The sequence below is a fragment of the Passer montanus genome, unplaced genomic scaffold (assembly GCF_014805655.1).
Source record: "Passer montanus isolate IOZ18808 unplaced genomic scaffold, ASM1480565v1 scaffold22, whole genome shotgun sequence".
In the NCBI taxonomy this organism is placed as follows: Eukaryota; Metazoa; Chordata; class Aves; order Passeriformes; family Passeridae; genus Passer; species Passer montanus.
Genome location: NW_024366815.1, coordinates 3894593 through 3919270, shown reverse-complemented (window position 1 = coordinate 3919270; position 24678 = coordinate 3894593). Strand labels below are relative to the sequence as shown.

Sequence of the window (24678 nt, the reverse complement as noted above, 5' to 3'; positions counted from 1 at the left end):
TGATACGTGGTCATAGAGAAAATGCATGGTCATTCAATTCAGGTAAAGCAAAGGGGTTTACCACTCTCTGCCAGGTAATTTTGTTTGGTTTATTGATTCCATGGAACCATGGTACCCCTGTTGTTCCCCTCATCTGACATTCATTCATCTGATTTTGGTTTCATACTGAGAAAAAAAAATCCTGTGTTTATTTGTCAGTTTAATATCAGTATGGTGGACCACAGTGAATGGAGATGCTTCTGTACTGAAAGGGACAAAGTGTGGCCAGCAGATATGAATACCATAGGAGTGACTTTGTGACTGGACAGACTGTGTGCCTGGACAGTGTCATCCCTGACACTGGTCCTACATGAACCTGTTTTTCTTTCAATGAATAGTCATATTCCTTTGAAGAAAATTTCAACCTATTGACCTGACTTTTCCTCTCATGAGCATCAGGCAGCCAGCTAGTTGGTTAAAAAACAAACTAATAAAAGCCCATAATGTCTATTCTAAAATGTTGTAAGATGTACTCAGGTTTTCAGGAGGAGTGATGGAACTGAAATGCCCCTGATGTGGCAGGGAAGTCACAAGTCAGGCAGGGAAAGGAATGTGGTATCACAGTAGGAAGGAGAGGATCCTTCCTGGACACCTTCAGTCTAGCAGCAGAAGAGAATGTGTCTGTGAGGAGCCCACAGAGAAGGAGCTGACTGGGCTTAGAAGTAGGGGGGGAAAAGATGGAGTGGGTAATTAGAAAGAAAAAGGAGAGAGAAAAAGTATTCAGATGGGTCAGATAAACAGTGAGATGTCAGGGACCACATAAAGCACCTGAAAGACAGCCTTCATTAATATTTTGGCTGCCTTATCTCAGACTAATTTATTTTATAGACATGGAGAGCTGCTCCTGCTGATGTATTGAGATGATTATCTGGAAACTTTATTGTTTTTTGAAACAGGCATTCTCAATGTTTCTTGAGGCTCTGTGCTGGTTTTCCACATTTCCCTGTGTTTGAAGACATGAATCACCAAGTCATTATATCTCTGTGCTATCTATCAGGAAATTTCCAGGTAATTTTTTTTCGTGTCTTGAGCAGATATGGAAGCTATTGCTACCCAGCAGACTCATGGTCCAATCACATGTTGTGCTAAATGCCACAAGAAAAAGGTTAGAAATTGTGGACAAGAGACTTGAGAGTAATCAAGTAAGCAAACATCTGGGTGTTCTACAAACTACTATTTACTACTCCAGAGCAAATTATAAAGACAAAAGAGCTGACTAAATTTATTTGGACTTTATTCTACTTATTTTCATCTGTATGCTATTCACAAAAATTTATTATTTGCTCATGAAGAAAAAACAACCAAAACCCACAACCTGATATTATTTTCCAGACAGCAGGAAAAGGTCATAAAGGTCAGGAAGTCCTTTCAGTTAGTGCGTGGCAACCTTCCCCTCCAGTATGAGTAACAAAAGAGAGTCTCCAAGGAAAGCCACTCCTGTTCTGGCTTACTCTTTATTGTGAGCATTAAAGAAAGCAAAGCTTTATCCAGCTGAGGGTAAGGTTTATGCAAGGAAACTACTGGTGGAAACACAATAAACAAGAGAGATGTTCAATCTTACTATATTACTGATAGTAAGAAATAAAATGCATTGCTTTGAAAGCGCACATACATATCACACATGCTGATAGTACTGCACTTGGTTGAATATCCACATTCTATCCAGCCCTTTGTCCTTGTTTGCAGCCAAGAATAGTCAGAAAGAATGGGACTGTCATTACAGGTACCTGAATGGACTTGAAATATGTAAGCAAAGTTGTCATCGTCCAGCTATGCTAGAGAGAATGCCTAGCTCTGTAAGGAAAGAGACTGGGAGACTTCTTTTATTCAGGAATAGTCTTTGAAGATTATCCAGTGGTATCTCCAAGGGAATTGCATGCAGAATGTCTTCAGTGCTGTAAAGATGTGCTTTCCCTAATGGTTGCCTTTGAGAAAGTTTTGCTAAGGCAGGTCTCTGTGCAATCACCAGTATGGAAGCCAGCCTTGGCATGAACATAAATGCATGTGACAAATGGAACTGAGTTACCTGTGCTTACAAGTGTAGCTCATTACAATAATAATAATGACAATGTAAAATTGTGATTTTTTGTGAAGTGGTTCTGTGTATAAGAAGCTGCAAGCATAGATGTATTCTCATTTTTGTGGCTTTACTATTAATGCACATTGTTTTGATGTTTGAGTGCATCAGGCTCAACAAAACATTCAGTTCTGTGCAGACTGTTTGCTCAGCTGAGTAGCACATGGTGGAAAGAAGCTGCTTTATTAAAAGAGAAGGATCATACCTCTTACTCTGTAAAGCTTAGTCTGTATGTTTTGCTAATCTAAATCTACTCAGTGCAAGCATATGTTTGTGTGGCTTTAAGAAAAACATATTGTCAATGTTAGACATGGTAATCCATCACTATAATAACTACTTTGGCAATCACACTTCAGCAGTACTTTTTAATTCTGATGGAAATATGAAGTACAACTTCCAGTGGTAAGGCTGGTGCCTAAGCAAGAGCTCTGTTGTGAGCAGCCGTGGCAAGTGCATCTCGGTCTAACCAAGAGCCTCAGGCCTTGATTCAGAGCTGACCAGATGCACTGTCTCATCAGCTGTGATGGATTTCACAGCAGAGCTTACATTTGGCAGAGCAAGGCTCAAAGTGTGTCCTGACCAAGAGCTGAAACATTTTGACATATCCTCCAGCAATAAGCAAAATAAAGCGTAACATATCTTATTTACTCCGCGTGTCACAGGGCCCTATGCTGACAAGGGTGACAGTCTCCCCCCGGCACCTGAGCAGCCCAACCTCGCACTCGCTCATGGTCCGACGGGCAGCAGAGCCGCTCACTTCCGCGCAGACCTGGGCACCTCCCTCCTCACACAGCCCATCTTCATCACAAACACAGGTGTTGGATGGCACTAAGCAAAAGCACAGAGGAAAAACACTCAGGGTAGCAAGCAAGTCACCAAAATAAAAAAAAAAAACCTGACTAAAACATTTCTAGGAAATCTATAAGACTGAAAGCAATTTTCTGGAGGGTGGCCAGCTTTCACAACAAAGACATGGACCTATTGGAGCAGGATCAGAGGAAACCACAAAAATTATCAGAGGGCTGGAGCACCTCTCCTACACAGACTGGCTGGTTGCCATTGTTCAGCCTGGAGAAGAGAGGGCTTTGGGGAGACCTTATAGCACCTTCCAGTACCTAAAGGGGGCTTATAAGAAAGATAGGAATAGACATTTTAATAGGGACTGCAATTCTGGTTTTAATCTAAAGGAGACCATATTCAGACTAGATATGAAGAAGAATTTAGGATGAAGGTGGTGAAACACAGGATCAAGTTGGCCAGAGAGATGGTTAAGGCCCATCCCTGGAAACATTCAAGACCATGTTGGACAGGGCTCTAAGCAGTCTGATCTAATTGAAGAGATCCTGGGTGATTGGATTGCAAAGGGGGTGGACTAGAGGATCTACACAGGTCCCTTCCAACCCAAAGTTTCTTGTCATTCTTTTCTTAACCTACTTCCCTAGTTCTTTCAGTAACATTAGCTGATATTCAGGCTCAGTGAAAAACCAAATGTGGAAACAAATTGTTCACTGCTGGGGCTTCCTCTGCTTGGAGGGGCTGACCATGCTTCTGGGAAAAATTTACTCAAGGCATCTCAGATGCTGTACTCAAAGCTTTCTCTAATCTTTCTCTAATGTTACTTCTTGAACTGGTCCATGTATCTACTACTCTAGAGCTCAGATAACTTGTAAGATGAGAGATCTGTTTTTGGACACTAATAAACTGATCATGCAAACCCTTACCACTGGTATCTATATTTTCATACAGTTTCATGAAGATCAAAGGATCTACTCCTATAAATAAATGTGTGTAGTTGTATCAGTGACATTTAGCATTTAGGTAAGAAGATTCCACACAATATTTATTTTTCATAGCTGAGTCTTTTTTTTTTTTTTTTTTTTGCCTGTGTTTGTCTTTGCTGAAGCTCCAGACAGTTTTGGCTTTGTTGTTGTTATTATTTTTGTCCGTTCAACCCTGCTAGACAAAACAGATTAACTCTTATCTAGTAATCCTTTTTCTTTTCAAATTATGACAATAATCATGCCTCTAGCTGGGGCACTTATTAGTTCATATTTCCATTCCTGGCAACACTTCATTAAATGCAATGTAGCGTAGGACACTCAGGGAAAATAAATCACGGATCTGAAAAATTTCCACTGCAGACTGATTACAAAAACCAGGAAGTATTTCCTCTGAGGGAAGAGACCTCACCTTTAATCATTTTACAAGAAATTGGGGATAGACAGTGAGCAAACTGTACAAACCTACAACAGTAACTGGCTTTCCCAGCTAGCACGCAATAAGATTTTTGATTCCTAACCACAGGATCCTGCTGGGGAGACTGCTTGGCAAATTTCAGGAGAGGATTAGTTACTCCCATGGGGAGTAAGGATTCCTGCAATTACTGTTTTAAGGAATCTGAGCAGGTAGATACAGTGAAAAAGAGTATGGCAGATGTTTCACCCAGAGGAGAACGTGGACCAAAAGGATGATTCACTTAACAGGGACTAGGAATAAACTTTTCCTGTACATAGTACATTTTGTTACAATATCCTTCAGGGTTCTCTTTCTGTGCTGGAAGACTCCTGCCCTGTTTGGATACCAAACACTTGGCTAATGGTTTGAGCCAGCTTAGCAGTGCCTGGTGCTTCTGGGAGGGACTGTAGATGGTGTACCAGGACAGACCAACTTCCCAACTACTAATGGGTAAATGAAAATAAAGATTTCCTTTTGGTCATATGAACAATTTTGCTTACAGTTCTGAAGAATCTCTTACCATTGCATTTTTCCCATGAACGGCATGATCCACAGGGTATTTTAGCTGCCTGGGGTACTTTGCAGTTTTCTACATTAGTCAGAGAGTATTTTCTGCCCATGCACTCCAGGGCATGCATCTTGCAAACAGTTAAAGGTGTGTTTCTCTTGGTTCTTTGATCTGTAGCGCAAGTGTCCAGGGAAGGACTGAAAACAAAAGCAGGAATTGCACTGTTTAAATGTGCTTTATCTTGGTAACTCATAAAAAGAGCTGAGGGACTGGAAAACAGTCAGACTCTAGTTACAACTTCTTTGTTCACTTAAGTACCTCCTAAGAGTGCAGCAAAGAACTCAAGACAGACATACAGACAGTCCAGACCTCCTCCTTTCCCACAGCCTGCTGTACCTCAGCAGAGTCAAGATCTGTCCCATCTGAAGGACAGGGATATTACCATCTTTTAGCCATTGACCTCAGCAGCAGTAAGAGAAAGAGTTTAGTTAAAAATATTTCAGATCTCAATTATTCTTTAATTTATGACACATGCATGAACATAAGTACACATACAGAAAACATTTCTTATATGACATATACAAACATGCACATACAATATTTTATAAATATTTCTTAATTTTAATATACTTTAAGATTTTTATTCCTCTGTCTTTTAAAATGCTCAGCTTTTGCTACATAATACATTGTAATCGACCACGAGAAACCAAAGATATTTCTGGACATACACATACATCTCCACAGAAATGTTAAGAAAAAAAATTACTCAGAAAAATTGCTTACTTCTTGAAATGTGGGTAGAGCTTTAACACCCACATAAATGAGCTTTTAAAACTGGTAATAACAATTCTTGGGTAACCTTAAATGGTGTTTGCTTTGGGGACAGTTCCAGGAAGTTGCCACCATTTGTGTTTCATGCTCCAAGTGTAGGAGGAGAGTAAAAAACCCTTCCATTACTTCAATTCCAGGAAGTTGTCATTATTTGTGTTTCATGTTCCAAGTGTAGGAAGGGAGGAAAAAAAACCCTTTCCATTACTCCTAAGTTTTAATCTTGAACTCCTAGCTTCTCCACTTGTTCTCAATGCAATCAGCAGTATTTGTGTGGAATGAACAAAAGAGTGGCTACCCAGAGCAGAGCATGCCTGTGCTCTCCTGGATGCACTTTACAGCCACGGCTAAGGGACTTCACAGGGTACCAGAGAGCAGAGATGGGCTCCCAGGGGATGGAGAACTTTGAAATTCAGACCCAATGCCTATTTTTCAGCACAGCTCCTCATTTTAAGCTCACAAACACTTCCATTGAAACTTTTGGTATCTAATAGGCCAGTTCTGAACACCAAGCTCAGCTAAACAAGGGCTTGGTGGGGAGAATAGACTGACGAGGTACAGGTAAATGGCCCTAATGAGGAACAGGCAAATGGCCCTAATAATCTTCATGAGGCTTACTGAAGGGAAGGGGAGTGAATGCCTGTAGGAGGAGGGAAGAGAAACGTTTAGTAAGAATGCCAGAATGCAAAACTTGCTGACTTAATAGTCAGGCATTAAGGTAACTTTTCTTTTATTTTTTTTTCCCCTGTGCATTAGGAAGTGGATTTTGATCTATAAATAAGGCACTAAGGAAAAGAGCCTTCTCCAAGCTTTGGGAATGGTTCTTAAGAAGATGACTTTGAAGGCTTGTAGAAGAGCTGGCTTTACAAAAATTTTAAAATACCTGTAGCACAGTGCATCTTTAAGATACTTCAAGCATGGGGTTCATTAGCTGAGCCTGAAAAGTTTGGTGCATCTGCCTGTGACCAAGTATTTTTATGAACTGTATTATAGCTTCTACTTAGGTTAGCATGCTCAACCACAGGTTGAGGTCCCTTAACTGCTGTGCTGGGTCAAAATGACAGCTACTAAATCCCCAGTAAAGTTTGTTGCATGAATTTTCCTTAATCTTTTGTTAATATAAAGAATGAGGTTAACACTTTTGTTCTGAGGCACAAGAGAACAGACGAAGGGATATATAGCAGCAGGCACCTGATAAAGGAAACAGGTGCACTTGTATGCATTGTACTGTTTGGTCATCTGGCTGCACAGTCTCTAAGATAGTGGAGCCCTGATTTTTATGTGAAAGTTATCTTTACAGACAGAATTATAAATAAAACTCCCTGTTTATAAATCATCTTAAAGAACAAAGTGTGTTCCAGGGGAAGCAATTGTATTTAATCTGTAATTAAAATTTTCATTATATTTTAAATTTTTCAGATGTCTTCTTTACTTGCCTAAATGATAAATCTCAATATTTGTGTCTTAAGATCAAAATCCGGCAGAGAAGACAGCTTAATTTACCTAAAAATATTAAGAACAGACCTCTGCACTAATCTGTCTGCTTTGTACCTCTTTAGAAACACCCGCAGGATGAAAGGGAGCTGATTTAACCAGCTGCTAAAGTTTGAACCCAGGAGTTCAGGGACCATGTTGCCAAACTCTCACTAGAGTTCAATGCCTCATACTGTCTTGAGAGTGATTTACATATGTGCTACAGCTGGGTCAGCAGAAGAAAGACAGTGGCAATCAACATATTAAGATGCATAAGAAAAAGAATGGAGAATCTTCACTTATAAGAGAAATTAATAATTTGCACTCATTGCTGAGAAGAGATATTTCCCAAGGCTGGGAATATTACATCATTGCAATAAAAATTTTTAGAGGCAAGGAATATTCCTTGAGTAAAGTGAATGTGAGAAATTCAATACTTTTTACCTGAAAAAAATAAGGTTAAGGATAAGAACAATATTTTACTAAAGCACATATTGTGAGAAAATAAATAATATCTGTTAAGTCCATAAATACCTTCACTACCTTTCACCTGCAATAAGACAATAAGAGGTAGGAAACTTTTGGTGAAAAATTTATCATGCTGGGAATGATTTTAACTTCCTGGAATTACATTTGACATGAGAAATTTTAATGTAACACAGTCCAAGAACTCTCAGGAGAGACATGGATGTTTTGCAAACAAATTTGAAGAAAAAAAATGAGGGGATAGTACTTAAAAATTATCAAATCTCATGTTTCACTGTGGAGATAGCTCTGAGATATGGGTGGCTGAGGTTCCATCTGTATTAACACACCATGCTCTGGCCCCTTCCATATGTTAGGGACAATTTTCAGAGTAGCTGGTGTCCCTCTTTGCCCCAGAAGATGGGGACTACATCAGAACTGGAATGGTCTCTCATCCTGGTCACTCCTGAGCTGTGCCTGGGAATTATACAGGAACTGACCCTTGTCAAAGGTCTACCAAGAACTGCTATAGCAATTTAGCTGCTCTATTACCTAGGGATCATTCCCTTGCTCTCACTGATGAGGACAGGTGTAGCCTAAGGCACTCTACCACGAAGGACAAATTACCAGCCTGTTCTAGGGTTCCTGGGCTGTTATGGGCAGTCTCTGTAGCTAGTCTCTTGGAAATGAAGGAGATGTCTGAAAGTACGGTGTTCCTGAATTGCCACATAAACTCTTCTTGCTCCAAACACTCTTCAGAGAAGAGGCTACTGCTGAAAGTCACTGCCAAAACACAGCAAGTTAATTCTGATCTCTGAGGAAAGATTGGACCAAGATCTGCTTACATGCTTTACTCCTACGGCCTTATAACAGACTGGAAGATTAGTCTGCTTTGACAGCTGATTATTTATCTCCCTATCATTAGATGCATTATTTCAAGACAGTGAAATGATGGCATGAGGTAACAAAAATTACTATTATCTATATTCTTGCCATTTTAACATAATTATAAAAAATAGAAACAGGCAAGTAGTAGATTAATTACAAATGAAGCTTCAAAGCATAGCTAAATGTAATTAATTTACCCGCCAAGGTTACTGTGACTCTGCCCAAGGCCTTCCTTAGCTCTGGCTCCCCTGTATTCTGTGTAACTGACCTCAACACATACTTAAACCAGAAAAGGAGTTGCTGATCCTTTTAAATAACTGTTGAGAGAAAAGAGCAGGACCAGATTACTTGAAGCATTTAGGTTTTAAGCATAGGAATAGCATTAGATTGCAGAGTTATTACAAACCTGGCAATTACCTTTGCACACAGGACAATGGCCTCTGACCCTAGCGAACTACCCAGTGGATCTGCATCTGAACTAAGCTCACCAATTTTAATTTTGAGATGTTCAGAGTGTTAATCTTGTTTTAAAATCAGAGCCATCATGCAGAGCACTCTTGGTCTATGTGCCTGATGGGAAGTACCCATGCTCCGCTGAAAGTTCTACCTTGAAATCACTTGAAACATCTTCACAGTTTCTTCCTCCTACTACACATGGGTAAGACATATTTGGTCTGTTGTCATGAAGCTTCCAAAATACTCAACTCAGTCACATAAATCTGGCCAGATTTCATATGTAGAGCCTGCACCCACTTTATAGGAGTGATTTGATAGGAGACGTCATCCAGTCTATGCAAACCATCCCAGATGTTGGAATGCTAAACTCAATGGCTCATCTGTTCATCAGAGCCATTTGGTCTCAGGTGTCTTCTTCTTATTCCTCCATTTTTGTTCTCTCCCTTTTGTGTCTCTCAAAGAACTGCGAGACTTACTAATTTCCTTACATTATTTCTTCTGCATTGCTTATTGCAGAATATAGGCTTAGATTAAACAGGAAACAGCAAACACTAATCTGCAAGTTATGAAGTCAGGAAAAGTCACATGACTGGTCTGTGAAAACTGCTGTGTAAATGTGAGATGAAATTAGATTACTGCACCTTTCATAACCTCCTAGTCTCTCAGCAGTGAAAAGAAATATGCTTTATTCCACTAGCTTATTGCTTTGATGGTTTTTATCCCAAGGGCCTCTGTTCTAACTTTTCCTCAATCCTCTAAATCTTGAAAATAGAATTTTATTTTTTTTCATCTGCTTCACAGATCAAGCAAAATTATGCCTTAACTTTCTGTCATCCAACAAAATTCCAGCACTGCTAAAACCCACTTACAGTTCTGACAAGGCAGGTAAGTGATGAAGAGGACATTGATTGAGGCATAAAGCAAACCAAGCATGTCTCTTCCTCATGTAAGTGATTTTCTCCTCTGTCATAGACTGAAAACTTAACAAATGTAATTGGTCTTGAATAAATGAGAATCTTATTGCCAAATTGAGCCTGGACTTACCCACATTCATAGGGCATTTTGCACACACATTGTGACTGATATACTTTCTCCCATGGCTGACATTTAGGCTCTGTCACTTCTGTTTTCACAGTGGGCACTGAAGTAGAAGAACACACAGATATTAAGGGTCAGAAAAACAAGATCTGCTGTGAAATTATCGGTTGAGTTTAAAAGGCACTGAATTATTATAATCATGACATAAAGTCACGTCCTACATGGTCATTAAAAGTATCTACTACAGGGAGGTAATCAACAGTATTAAAAAGATATGATACACTTTGCAAAGTTACTGTTCAGTAATTTATCCGTGGGTCACCAGCCAGATGGAAAGAGAGAGGTACTATGTTAAAACTTAAACATTCATCTCATTTCTGCAGCAGTTATTTGTTTCTGCTAAATTTAGCACTGCTGAATCATAGCTGGGAACAGTTTTGTCATTGGGTTTCAGAATTATTGACTTCACTGTTGTCACTAGAAAAGCTAAGGATCCAAAACCCCATGTGAACCCAAATACCTTTATACACTGATGGCAATGAAAATTACAAGTTCCATCATCAGTCCTCAGTTTGTACCAACTTTTAAAATAAAAATAATAGCAATTATTAGGGAATTTTCACGATCACAGGTGTACTATATGTTAAGTAGAGAGTTGTACTCCAAATTTTGCTAAACATTTCTTTGTAGGTTTCTGAAGCATGTTAACAACAAGACTTTGCTAAATCCATATAGACACAATTTCCAAGGAGGTTTTACCCTGATTTTTTTTCAGATTGCATGTCTGCTAACTTGAAAATTTAGTACTACAGATTGCCTTTCCTAAAAAAATACCTCCCTTACAGTTTGACTTGCTAAGCAAAACAGACAAATTACCAGAGAAGAAAAAGTAAGAATTTCAGTGCATTATGGACAAATTACCAGAGAAGAAGAAAAAAAAAAAAAAAGAAAAAGTAAGAATTTCAGTGCATTATAATACAGACAGCAAGCATAACCCTGTCTTCCTGCAGAGAGGAAATTTTCACCAAAAATCACTGCATTTTCTTTATCCCCTGGGTAGTTGGTTGCATAGTGACTAAGCATTCCCATCCAAACAGATGTATGTCACTGTGTGAATGCTTATCTTAATAATTTTTACCCTTTTTATCTCATACTTCTTGAGTTTTTGACTGCTATTAATCTAATTGTTCTTCTTTATTTTTTTAGCTTTTATATAATATAATGCTTCCATACAGCCAAACACAAGCTATTTTTCTTTCTGATGGAAGCATTTGAAACTTTCCAATTATTGCTGGAATTTGAGAACATGATGTTAGCAAAAAACCAAAAACCAAATGAAAATCAGTCACTGAGGCTAAGCCTAAGGAACTGGTAACAGCAGTTCAGCAGTGCTGCTCTGACACTTTAGCAGCAGCAAGTCATTTATGTACAGCTATGCTATTCCTTCAGAAATCACTACACTTCCTGTTGATGTGTTTATGACAGCAGATGACTTACACCAGGAATCCCACAGGACTGCTGCCTTTTGAAGTCTAAGCCTGACTGTCACCTTCCTCTTTCTGCAGTTGAGGCAACGTCAGCAGCATTGGCTGATAAGGAGAGGACAGAAAAAAATGGAGATGTGCCTAGTCTCCTGCAGCAGTGCCTGTTGTCCCCAGTCAGGGGTCTCCCCAGGTGAATATCTGTGATCTCAGGTGAAGATGTGGCACGCTTGAAGCACAAGCTGCTTGGGTGCCTTGGTGTCACTGATCAGCATCACAGCAGTGCTCAAGAGAAATTCTCGTCTGTCTTCCACAGCCGGAAAAGATGACTTAGAGCTGCTTGAAGCTATAGCCTATTTCCCTTTCTGCCACTGCCTGCCCATATCAAACCAGAGAATAAACTTAAAGCAGCATTTTCCCATTGCTTCCAGTTCCTGGATATTTACTTCGTATCAGCTGTCTGACTGCCAGATCAACAAAAGCAGCCCTGTCTTCCTCTTTCACAAGAAGCTCTGGTGCACTGAACAGCTTCCAGATAGAAAAACTCTAAGGTGTAGTTCATATGGTGGAAGTGTTATACAATGTGTGAAAAATGAAACGTATTTGGGTGGCAAAATAGACAGCATAAATCCCAGGCAATCTCTTAAAATAGTTAGTGACAACACTCGATAGCAACAGGGGAGTGGGAAGCAAAAAGCCTTAACGAAACATCAATGAAATGCCTTCAGGCATCTTGTTTGAATAGACCACAGAAAACACACCCCCATGTTTTCTGTGCTTCTTGCTGGTAATGTAAGTATGGCTTCTCTATCACTTATCTCAGCAATAGCTCTGTATATATCTAAACTACATAAAGCTTAGCTGGAAAGAAACTCCTGAATTGTACTTGAGGACTGCAGTGGCTTACCTGGTCTCTTGCACTGGATAGTCTTCACATCAGGAGACCACTTGAGGCTGGGCTCACACAAAATGGAGTGTGCCCCTTCCAAGTGCATGCCGTGTGGACAAGACAGAGTTATTCTCTCACCAATCTCGTACACAGGTTTCCATGGCTCTCCTTGCAAACCCCCCTCCAGCTCAGGCAGGAGACAAGCAGTTTCTGTGGATGGAGGCATTTGAGACAGCCACAGTAATTCCGTGGATTGTATAAAGCAGTCATGTATTTTATTTTCACAAAAATTCCTTTAAAAATTGAATGGTGAGGCTAGCTGACTTTCCTGTAGAAACCTATCAGTCAGGATAGTAACTCATCACACCAGTCAAACATGAAAAAATAGGGACACATGGACAATGTATTCTACTGCCTGCAGGTGCAGCCCTAGCTGTATGAGGGCTTCCTTTTCCTTAGGACCCATGTTTCTGTTGACAGTTCCCACTAGGCAACAGCTTCCTAGTAGAGGGATATCACACATATGGGACCCTGGAAGAACATGTCCTGGTACACAGAGGGATGGCCTTAAAACTAGATTTTATGTGTGTGTTTCTAATCCAGCATTACAATATCTAGATTCACACAAGTCAATTTAGACCTGATTACATCTAGGGAATTGGGAAATACAGGCGTGTCTTTTCCCCCCATTGTAGCTGGAAAGCAGATGCTCTGAGATGTTCCACTGGAATTCAGAAATGGAGCTGTAGTTCAAAACAAGAATCAGTTAGACATACCCTGGCAATATCTCTCTCCAACTTGCCACTGTAAATTACTGCGACACTTAGCAACAGGATCACCAACAAGAGAATATCCATGTTTGCAAGCATAAACAATGTTTTTGCCAACTGGGTATGAGTTTTCAGCATTCTGAAAGAAAATGAACAGTGATATTTTGGATTTAAAATACAAGAACTACCAGCAGCACTCTTTGATTCTGGAATGCAGAAGCTGAGGACAGTGAGAAGTAATATTGTTACTCTACAACAGAGTGATGACAGAGTCTGGAATACTGGGTGCAATCCTGGTTATCAAGTCTCTAAATGTGATCAAAAGGGATGTGGAACAGTGCTCTCCTGATGGTGTGTAAACAAACTGCAAATATGACTATTATCAAACATTAGCGGGGCAGGATAAGATCTTGAACAGTCTTGGCCTAGGGGGAGATCAGTGGAAACTACGTGGTTTTGCCAATTTTTAGGGATGGAATGTTATCAGCTTTCTAAATGTTAACAGGGACTTGAAGACACAGGTTTTTTTCTCATTTTATATTACACTGTCTTCTAAGGAGAGATCTTATGAAAAATTGAGACTACTCCATGAATTGCAGGGTCTTACCTTTAGTTTGTGAACCAAAAATATCAATGTAGGAGACAACTATTGATTGCAAAAAAAAAAAATCACTAGCAAAAGGAGGAGGGCAAGATTTTGGATCTTGCTGTAAGTTGCAGTTGTGCAGAGGCAACTAATGAATTTTAAACTAATCCTTTTATCTATTTATTGAGCAGAGAGACTTATGACAGCCTGATAACAAGAAGAAGGCATAATCCATTCCTCCAAGAGTGGAATTAGTCCCCATTGTCAAATAGGCCTAAGCTATGGTGAGCCAAGTACCTTGCCAGGTCTTCATTTCATTTTTCATCACCAGAAAAAGCAGAATAGTGAGTTACAGAAGGAAGATTCCTAAAATCTGTTTAGAAATTCATTATAGACTTCCTAAATGACTGAACATTTTTCTCTTTAGTTTGTTGTGATTTTATATGTAATCCACATGGCTCAGTAAATTTTTAATACATATATGGAATAAAGGACAAGTGGATGACTTTTCTGTGTAGTTACCATGGTCCAGAAAGGCAAAGGTCTTGCTCTGGTTTTGAGGGTGGAGGTTTTTTTTTTTATCTAACTTTTAGTTTGAATAGTTTTGGATACTGTCATGTAAACTTCAGACAGTGAAAAATGCTGCAAGAGTGGCTATTCACTAGGTCAGATACTAAGCTTGCCAAGAGAAATACAAATTTTCAAGTGAACATCTATATTAACTGTAGAAAGGCTTGCAGGCCGGGATAGAACAGATAACAGAGCAATAGAAATAACTCACTTGAACAAATCCATTTTCTAAGAGAGGAGGAGGTGAACAAAATTCTGTAGGATGTATGGATAAATCAAAACAGTGTGGTTCAATCAAGCTACGAAACAAACAAAAGTACAGTTAATTTGAATTTAGTTTTCTTTCCTTTCAAAGTGCTACACTCCTCAGTGAAGCCCATTTTCAAGACTCTTATGCCTACATTTACATCATGATTATATTGAAATCAGACATTTCTAAGCTGTCCAAGAGAGTGGTAAATAGAATGCTGTCAAGTTTACTGGCTCTTACCCCATTTTCTAGCCTTATCTTCTATGACATTTACAGCTTCTGAATTTAATTTTCTTTCAATTTAAATATTAAAGCTCAGTAAGTGATCTTCTTGAATTCCATAGTTTATGCACCCCTCTGAAACAAATTTTAAAATCTTTCAGCAGTTGTCTCCAAGTATTTGGAGTAGTACTTTTACTACTTACCGAAGATGCTGCAACTCTTCATCTTCACATGCTTTGCTTTCATGCTGCTCTCCCAGGCAAGCCTTCCCACCACCACGTGGGGAGGGATTGTTGCAGGTTCTACTCCTTGATTTCCTTCCCCCTGAACAAGGACTCCAGGAAGACCAGCAGCTCCAGTGTCCATCAACAACACCTGTGCAACATTTGGGAATATTTGGTTTAATGTGATAACTACCCTCTTTAAACCATTCTCTCTTTAAATCATTCTCTCTGAGAGATTTTAATGGCACAGGCTGCTCAAAGGTAGTGATGGCTCCAACTGAGCCCTTACAGAAAATTACAGATTGTAATAATCTAATCTGCCATCTTTACCCAGCTTTGACATAGGTATAATTCCACAGACACTATGTATTACCAGCATTTGAGAGAACATAAAACCAGCTACCAGCTACTACCAAGTGTAAAATAAAAAAGAAATATCTTTTTAAGTCATTGATAATTAGTTCAGGATATGTACTTACTTATAGGTGGTTGCATTGAGCAGTTAGTATTGTCTACTGTATTTAACACTAATAATAAAACCAGCTCACAAAAACTCAGGCTTGGCATGACCCTCCCCATGCTGTTTGTTTGCAGTGATGTCTCAGCCCAGCAGCCACTGCATGGGTGTGCAGTGGGACAGACAGACTCTGGAAGCAGGAGAGCACATTTTGCCACTTGTAAATTCTCACAGGTTTAAAGGGTGCTGACCTGGCTGATCTTGCACGAGAGTTCCCAGCTCACAAGCCACTCCAAAGGTGTAAGGCTTGCAGTAACACACACACTGTGTTCCTTCCACGGCTGCCTCACCACCATTCTGGCAAGGCTGACATTTGCAGGGATCATTTTCAGCCATATATTCTTCAATGGCTTGTTTTAGGTAGTGCTTTTTGACTGAGGAGCAGGGCACTTCCTTTACCAGCTCATATAATGGTGTTAGCTACACACAGTAGGAAAACATGCATATTAAATAGTTATTACTGTAATATAAGAGTTTATAAGCACATTTCATTATGCAAAATAATTTGTGACATATGCTTCTGCACATGGAAGTTAGCACATTAGGTGCTCTAATTTGCTAATTAGCTAAAATCTTATGTTAGTATTTAATATTAGCCTTTTTACGAAAAGCCAGTCCTGCTTAAAAGCATCCTTTAAAGCTACTGGTACATCAGTCATGTTTAAACATATTTGAGCTATGAGAATGCAGATGAGATAAAAGTACAACACAGACCACCAAAGAACTTGAATTCTTGAATTCTCACCCAGATATTCCCAGCATAAAAAATAAAGACATTTAGAGAGCCCACTATGGCATTTCATCGAACAGTGATCAAAGGTAACAGAAATTGAAACTATTTTGCCTTTTGATTGATTACTTTATGATATTACATGCTTTTACATTTAGCCAAAATCTTCCCCACAGGAATATTTGGGGATTATACCATTCATGAGTGGGCAGTTTCCAAAAAGGTCATAGACAATGTAGCAGGGAATAGGGCCACCATGCCCAGCTCTGAAGTGTCTGACTTGGAGAATCTCCAGTTATGCTAAACTTCTGGATTCAAAGTCAAGGAGGAGTAGTAAAAGGGATATGCAGAAGTTGGCAAGTGAAGTGGAAGCCACACAGACAAAGCCCATATGTATTTTGGGAAAGGGGCTATCTCAAACTGGGTCTTTCTCCAATGCTAACATGACCCTCTATTCTGGTATTGAACTGCCAATAGACTTAGATTTGTGTTGCACCTGATCATATTAGCTTCACAGCATTTTCTTCCTGAGCACTTTCCTTTTTTACAAAAGTGATCTGAAAACAAAACAAGTGTAGATCATGGCATGATTAACCACCAGCTGTAGCTTACTAATTTCTCCCCTTGAGGTGATCCCATCTGCTCACCTCTGATTCAGGAAAATAATCTTACCTTTTTTTTAATTACTGTGGGATAGTCTGTCACTGATGCAGCCCACAAGGTGTACATCCGACTGTTCCCAGCAGGATTATCCAGGTCTAGATAACTAAGGCCAGCAACAGCACCTGGGCTTCCTCCTTCTATGTAAGGGTCTCCTTTAATTTTATTGCCACTGCTTCCTGCAGATTCAGGATGGGAAATACATAAAATGTAGGCATTGCTATGTTTACAAATGGGAATAGAAACAATATGTACAGAAACTCTGCTAGCAAGTAGTGAAAGGGCTCACTGGTGCAGTTCAACCACCTGTGCCTGGATCAAGAGCTCCTACACTGATCAGATATAGGTGGTGTCTGTTTTTCCAGGTGTCTTGGCAGCTCTAACTTAGGATGTTCAGAAAAATGCTATTTTCTGGGAAAGCATTAGCAATAATTGACAAGTGCCAGAGAGCTTTTTAAACCAGACACTTGATGTCTGGGTTTAGCATATTAGGACAGAATTTATCAGTTATCAACACCTGCTCCTCATTTTGACAGCTATTTAGGATGAGATGAGAGATGGATGCATGACAACTGTGTGAGTCACCACTGAACATTCACCTGAAGAAGTCCGTAGCAGTTCATCCAGTTTGGTGCATTCCTCCTTCTTCTTTTTCACAATGAATGCATTCCAGACTGATGAGGTACACTTGTAAAAATCTGTTATGCTGACACCTGCAGATAATCCATCCATTAACAATACTGTACACAGAAAGTGTGTTGGATTAATTTCCGAGTTTTCCACTGGCTGGAGAGATCATGATCTCTCTTTATAAGAGATCATAAAGCTTATCATCCGTAAGCTTTAGCAGTGTGTGGATCTTCCCACTAACACAAATGCTAACTGGTTACCTCCTTGTTTACTACACTTAAACTAGGAGGTTACTAACTAGCATTTGTGTGCTGCCGGAAGATCCACACATTGCTAAAGCTTATGGATGAATGCTGAGAGGTGTGAGGTGTATCTGGGAAGAGATTACAGTATAATTTATTTTCTCACCTCAACTCCAACTGATTTTCATTATAGGTGCCATTCTGGTGTTTGCTCTGTAATTTTTTCTGCTGTACACAGTTTTACCCAACCTTGATCTTCATGTAACCTTTAAACTTTAACCTTGTTTGAGACTTATATTCAAGTTCAGCCTGAGGAGGTCCTAAACTGACTATAATTTTTTTTTATATATGCCCAGAGCACTGCAGGTCACAAACATGGATCTAGAACTAAATGTTGTGGCTTGAGCACATCTTTTAGTCTTCTTTCTTTTGACCATGAAGAGAATGTAGTAACTTGTAGAAGTCTGTTGCTTGATTTTAGACATTAGCTGGAAAAACATACATATAATTTTTTATTCTTGATTACTGATTACAAACACTCTAGTACTCTACCTTCTGCTTTCATTTTGTCAGTATCTATATAAAAAATAACTTTGTAGTGTCCTCCTAGAGACCCAGAGTGTAAGAAGTGTGTCCCAAAATGTTCAATAAGTCTTCGGTAGACGCTGTACTCGTAGACAACTGGAAGGTTGAACAGTTCCTTCCAGAAAGACTCCGCAAGGGTGAGAAAGTCTGGGCGGTTGTTAATAAACTGAGCAACTTCCACGGTGTTCTCAACAACCATCAGCTGCTTACTCTGGGGGAAGGAAAAGCCATCAGTCATGCTCCATGTGACTATCAGAGTGGCTTCTAATAGCCAGATGGCACACACATTCTGTTGGCAACTAACCAACAGCTTTATAGAGCTGTTAGATATGTCTAAGCAACACAGTAAATACAAAAAGAACACCCTGAAGTAATGAAATATGGTTAGGTCTTTATTTATAATTGCTGCAACATCTTTTTCCTCCTGTGTACTTGAAAACTAGGATAAGGACAAGTGAGATCTCACTCTTCAAAAATAATGATGGCTTCCAGAATCAGAAGCCTGGCAGAATAAGGTTAACAAACTTTGTCTGAAAGCAAACCACAGGCAGTACAGTTGTTCTTTGCACTCTGTTTTGACTAGGTAAGGCTTTTGTTGTAAGGGGCTCTAGCAATTTGGCGGATGCTGCTTAATTATAAAATCCAATATGCCTGTACAATACTGTCCACTTTAGACTCTCAAAGCTGCTTTTGAACTTGGTTGCGATGAGTCACAAAATATGTCATTGCTATTGTCAGCTTGGGGGCCATAAGATGCATACATTTGTTACTTGATTTTATTTTCTCTAAGATAGAGATTGTACTTCATAACTGAAAATTACTCTCAAATTATTTATCTAACGCTCCTTTTAAAATAGTTAAAGGCATAAGCACTGTGACCTTCTGGCTGTTAAAGACACCAGATTTTGCTCTTAATGGAATTCTACTAATGGAAAATGCATTATAAAATAAGTTAATTTTAACCACAAATTATTTAAATCTTTTTGCTCCACTATACTGACCAAGATGTCACAGAAAAAAGGGGACAATAAACCACTTGAAAAAAAGAAAAAAATAAATCAATTATAAGAAGAAGCCAATGATTTCTTCCTTAAATAGGGAGAAAAACACATAGTAGATAAATAAATTACTACTAAATAGGTAATACATAGGAAGTAGAAAGAACAGCCAGCTCCTCTGGATTGATAAGCAAATCAGTGATCTCTTTCTACAGGTTTTATGGGATATTTACTGTCACGCACTTTCTGACAAAAATATCTTTATAAAACAAGTATTTTCATCTCTCTACAAAAACACATGAATAAAATAATGAATATACATATGTAAAATACTAAGCTACAGGGACAAGTTATACATACCTTTTGCAGATTTTTATTCTCTGTCTGCTTGTATTTGTTTGAATTTTCATACTGCTCTACATGTTTCATATAAGACCAGGTACTGTTGAAAAACTCGTAACTAAAATCATTTTGAACTTTAACCTAGAAGGTAAAAGATAGACATCTGTATAAAGAACTTCATGTAGGATTTAAATACTGTAATGTATAGAGTAGAGCAAGGCCTTTCCGATGCAAAATAGGGTGATGTGTTTTTCAGGCTGAATCCATTCTAGATTTCGTAAAAACTACTGCACACTATTGGAAAAGCATGGAAATGCATGAATTCTATATCTATCTATCTATCTATCTATCTCAAGTATTTACACTATGCAGTATGAATTGTTTGGCCTGCTGATACACGTGAGACAAACCAAATCATTGAGACTAACTTCAAACAAAAACATTTCTGGAAGATCTACACAAAGCATGCCAAATTCCTACATTTCACCTTCTAAAAACATTTCTTAGGGTGATTCAGGTCACTGCTTATGCTAAGGAGATTAGCTTTACATCCAGTCTAACTGTGAGAGATTTAGAAAACACATCTAAAAAATTAATCATTTTTTCCTTTTATTTTAACAAGATACACACCAATTTATATTTCAAAATAATAAGCAACTGCAGAGAGGCTACAGGTGTCAGTGAGCTGTGTTTAGGGAAGCGTAGCTGCCAAAGGCTCCTGCAAGCTTTGCATCATTCTCCCAGTTTTAATCCTGACTGTAAATACAAAGCTATTCTTAATGGAAACATACCTGAAAATTATAAGCAAGAACACTTTCACTCAGCCTGTAGTATTCTCTCCTATCGCCGCTAAAGACCTTTCTGCATTGCCCTCCAAAGCTTTTTGTATGAATGACTTTTCCTTTAGTCTCACCAGTAATAATATCAAAGCTACAAGAAGAAAAAAAATGTCATTAAGACCGAGACAAAAATTACAGTGCCATTATAACTCAGTGCTGTACCTGCAAATCATGATCACAGGCGGATTTAACCACAGGGCTATCACCTGATAGACTTTTATACATGCAGAAATGCAGTATGCATAGCACATTACAGCGTTGAAAGGGAAATGTTGGTCTTGATTTGCCAGCAATTTAAAAATTAACACGTCATTATCTCTATAGATTAAGACATTATATCTATCTCAACTAATTTTAAGTTTTATTGCTTGTATACAATTACTGCAACACAGGAAAAACAGGGCATTCATTCCAAAATGGGGGGGGGGGGTTATTATATTTGAGGTGTAGCATAACAAGTGATAAATCAACACCAAAGAAACTTAAAACAATTATTTTGCCTGGTTGCAGTTCAGATGTAGAAACAGAAATCCATTTGAATCTAGAGTGCTAAATTCAACAGCAATGAACAAAAAGAATAAACACTGCTGTCTCATTTTTTCCATGCTGAAGATCATGTGTTACTAGTGGAAATTTGATTTAATATCTAGTGGCTGTCTTTCAATGGCAGTGCTTCAGGTCAAAGGACCTGTACATCCTGCACTGAACCGCTGGCATGGTGGAAACAGTGGTACTGAACATTTTTACATATGAAATGTTTTACCATAAGCCCAGAAAACTTATCTGTACACCCAGAGCTTGCAAATACATCAAAATGTAAATGCATTTGGTACCAGTACTACTGAGCCTGGCACAGAACATTACCCTGCTCCTGTAAGTTCTGAATTCAGAGGTGTTTTGTCAATGTCACATACAGTCTTCCTCTCTTCACATCGATCTTCGTCTGCACCATCATCCTCACAGTCCTGATCACCATTGCACACTAGGGATCTGCTAATGCATTGACCTAAATCAGGACAAACATACATGGAGAAAGAAGTGTTTGTTGGTTTAAAAATAGATCACCTAAAATCAAAGCAGAAGTCCTATTAATTTACTACATTAATAAGCATATTCACTCCCATGATGAACAGACTGTGCCCATGAGGACTTGGGAAGCATTAAATGTAGACATAAAGAAATAGTGCATAGCACACTCAAGACAGCCATAGCCATTCAAGGCTTATGATATATCAGTGAAACAGTTCACTTCTAGATCTGCTTCCTAAGCTTTCACCCTTTGACCCAAATCCCTTTGGTGATTAACTGTGTTTGTCTCCCTAGTAGCACCAAAACATGTTTATCACGGTCCTCTGTGATAAATATCTACCTACGAGATAATGTGCTCCTCTGTGAAGGTAATGGGAGACGCTTGGATACATTTTATGGAGCATTAGTTTCCATGATACAGGTCATTTCATATTTGGAAATAGCCTAGAACAGCTGCAAGACATCATGTAAGTTTGAATTTCTTAACTACTTCTTTATAATGAAATAATCTGTTCTCTGGGGCAAGCAAGTAAGGCAGAATGAGTTAGAGAGGGTACTGGGCTACAGCATATTATCTTCAATGCTCTGCAATACTCCAGATTAAATTAAAAGCATACATAGTCGAGGCTGGAAACAAAGGAAACATTCACCTAAGTCAAATTCATCTGTAGATCAAGAACAAATACATTGCCCATTTACTGAATTTGAAAGATAACAAGGTTATTTTCTTAACTTCATGAGTAGAAAATATTGAAAATGGTTGTGGATGGTACCTGAGAAACATCTGAACCGATCACCACAGCCATCCTCTGTTGGGCATCCCCTTGTGGGGGTGCACGGTCTTGTTTCAAAGGTATGCCCAGAGCAGGGGTTTCCTCCATACTGGCCATAAACTGCCACTGTCCGTCTCCTAATCTGAATGCAAATCAAAGGATATCTTAGGAAATGCAAATGCAAAGACAGAATAGTTTGCTACTGTGAAGACAGTGCTACTAGTCTAGACATTCACTATTTTTTCTGGGAACAGCCAACCTGGTATTACGACCATATGGTAGCAAACTCTCAAGTTAATAGAAAGACAAGACACTTTTGTCTCTAAAGTCTTTAGCGTGATGCATGAGCTTGGCTTGGTTTTTCAAAAATCTAATATGCAACTGAAGTCAAGAGAAAGCTGCTAAGAAATTTAAGTGGGTTTTTTTTTTACATTTTTAATAGGAGTAACCATGCGTGATATGAATTTGTTAATGTTTTTTCAAGGTAAACAACGTCATTAAGGAAGATGATAAAATCTTACATCCAGTGGGCTAATTCTTGTTTTTAAAAAAAGTAAGTACTGTCTCATTGCACATCTTTAATTTTGACTAATCCCTCCTTAACTGGTGAAACATCAAAGTAAATGAGAAGGAAAATCAAATGCAAGAGTCTTGCACATCTATAGAGTTGCAGTGTAAAAATCATCAACTTATTTTCATTGAAGGTAACACTTTGCAACCAAGTTTTCTTCCTTTGACATGATGCCACTAATGAAAAATCAGTGGAATTGGTACAAACCAGCATCAGTGGAGGAATATCTATGTTTACCAGACAGCTCAGCTGAGCTTTTTGAAACTATCACCAAAATAAAAAGAGCACAAATTATTTTACAACATGAACATCATAGCTTTGAAAAGAAACATTGGGACAGACTGGAGGATTTTTCTTCTTACTTCTTTGCTTTTTGGCCTTCTTGTTCTGCTGAAGATTTTGTCTGAGAATCTGATTTGGGGGTTTAATGTTAGAGTGGCTTCCTAATTACTAGAGGGGAAAGTATACGCTAATGAGGTTATGAATACAGAAAAGATGTGTCCATCTATACCTGTTTTTGAGTACAGCCATTGCACTCGGACCAAGGGCCAAAAGAATTCCAGCGGCAATGGATTGGAGAAGGGCTGCTCCAGTATTGGTTTTTGCATTAAAAAAACAAACAAACAAAAACCAAACAAAACACAACAAAATAAAAACAACAATAAAAAACCCCACCCGCTCCAAAAAAACCAAAACAAACAAAAATAAAGAGAGAGGAAAAATCATCAGGAATTTCCATCCATAAGCATGAGAACAGAACTTACTAAAAGGCAAAGCAAACCTTCAATAATAATTAGGGGTATGACCAGGTTTACTATAAAACCACTTGGATTTGCTTTTCATGTATAAGAATTAATTCAGTCCCAGCTTGGTCTTTCTGACCATTGGAAATAAGAACACATTCACATTCACCTAGCCTAAAGATCAGCAACAAAACAAACTGCCAATTTCCATGGGAGGTTTTGTGTGTGCAAGCTGTCCCTGGGACTGAGGCTGGCGTGGGGTAAGCTGTGCTGTGCCTCACACCATCACTGTGTTCCCTCTTCCCCATGGATGGCTGACTCCTCTGGGTAGAAATTAAAGGACACCATAATGCCTCACTGTTGCTGTCACTGCTGTCAGAGCTGACACCAAACAGTGTGTATTTCTCCCAGGAAATATACCTGATCACCCCTTGCAACTCTGCCTCACATCATGCACCACATGCTTAACTTTCAGCATGTATTTTATGAAACAAATATTCACCTGGAAAAAATGGGAAAGAAGCCTGAAATTTCCAGCAACAGAAAAATCCTCAGCACCTGAAAAGAAAAAAGGAAGTAAAAGCAAATTTACTTTGCTTTTCTACTTTTTCCTTCCTTTTTTAGGTCATGCAGTTGTTCAAGGTTTCTGCAATTTATACACTAGTCAGCTTAAGAAATAAAAGGAAAATGTCACATAGATTTCTCAGCTTTGTTGTGCAAGCTTGATTTTAAATTTTCTTCTTTCTTGCAATGCTGTCCAATTACTTTTTTCAGCTAACTATTTCTCCATATAAATTAATATTTCATTGCACTTTCCATATTCACTTCATCAGTACAGATTAAGTAAGCAATTTTCTTACCTTCATATTTGATAAAATACTCAGATATACAGCAATTACCAGGGAAAATGCACTTCTAGCATTTTCAATTTGGAAGCCAAAGGAGTCAGTCAGTCTGTCTTTTGCTGTTCATCTCTTCTCATTCTGCCTTGCTATTCTGCTTTTCTTTCCCTAAAAGGGT

The 24678-nt window shown here is 38.7% G+C and overlaps 1 protein-coding gene across 1 annotated transcript; it reads right to left on the bottom strand.

Moving 5' to 3' along the window:
• Positions 1 to 1234: 1234 nt before the first annotated feature.
• On the bottom strand, positions 1235 to 24678 carry C7 (complement C7). Its single transcript, XM_039709845.1, has 18 exons — positions 24519 to 24678; positions 24161 to 24216; positions 23427 to 23499; positions 22345 to 22486; positions 21407 to 21548; positions 20495 to 20633; positions 19722 to 19844; positions 18331 to 18574; positions 17506 to 17619; positions 16919 to 17085; positions 15708 to 15936; positions 14979 to 15150; positions 14515 to 14602; positions 13154 to 13286; positions 12396 to 12587; positions 10014 to 10110; positions 4872 to 5056; positions 1235 to 2944 (listed from the first exon to the last, which is right to left on the bottom strand). Exons 1-18 carry the CDS (start codon positions 24522 to 24524, stop codon positions 2757 to 2759), a joined length of 2490 nt encoding a protein of 829 aa, XP_039565779.1. The 5' UTR covers positions 24525 to 24678; the 3' UTR covers positions 1235 to 2756.

What these genes read in the sequence shown, in the direction of transcription:
- C7 (XM_039709845.1), bottom strand. An exon ending in CCACAGTAATTAAAAAAAAG is followed by an intron (nt 15,937 to 16,918) that starts GTAAGATTATTT and finishes TACTGTGTGTAG; the next exon opens with CTAACACCATTATATGAGCT. An exon ending in GAAGAGTTGCAGCATCTTCG is followed by an intron (nt 14,603 to 14,978) that starts GTAAGTAGTAAA and finishes TTTGTTTCGTAG; the next exon opens with CTTGATTGAACCACACTGTT.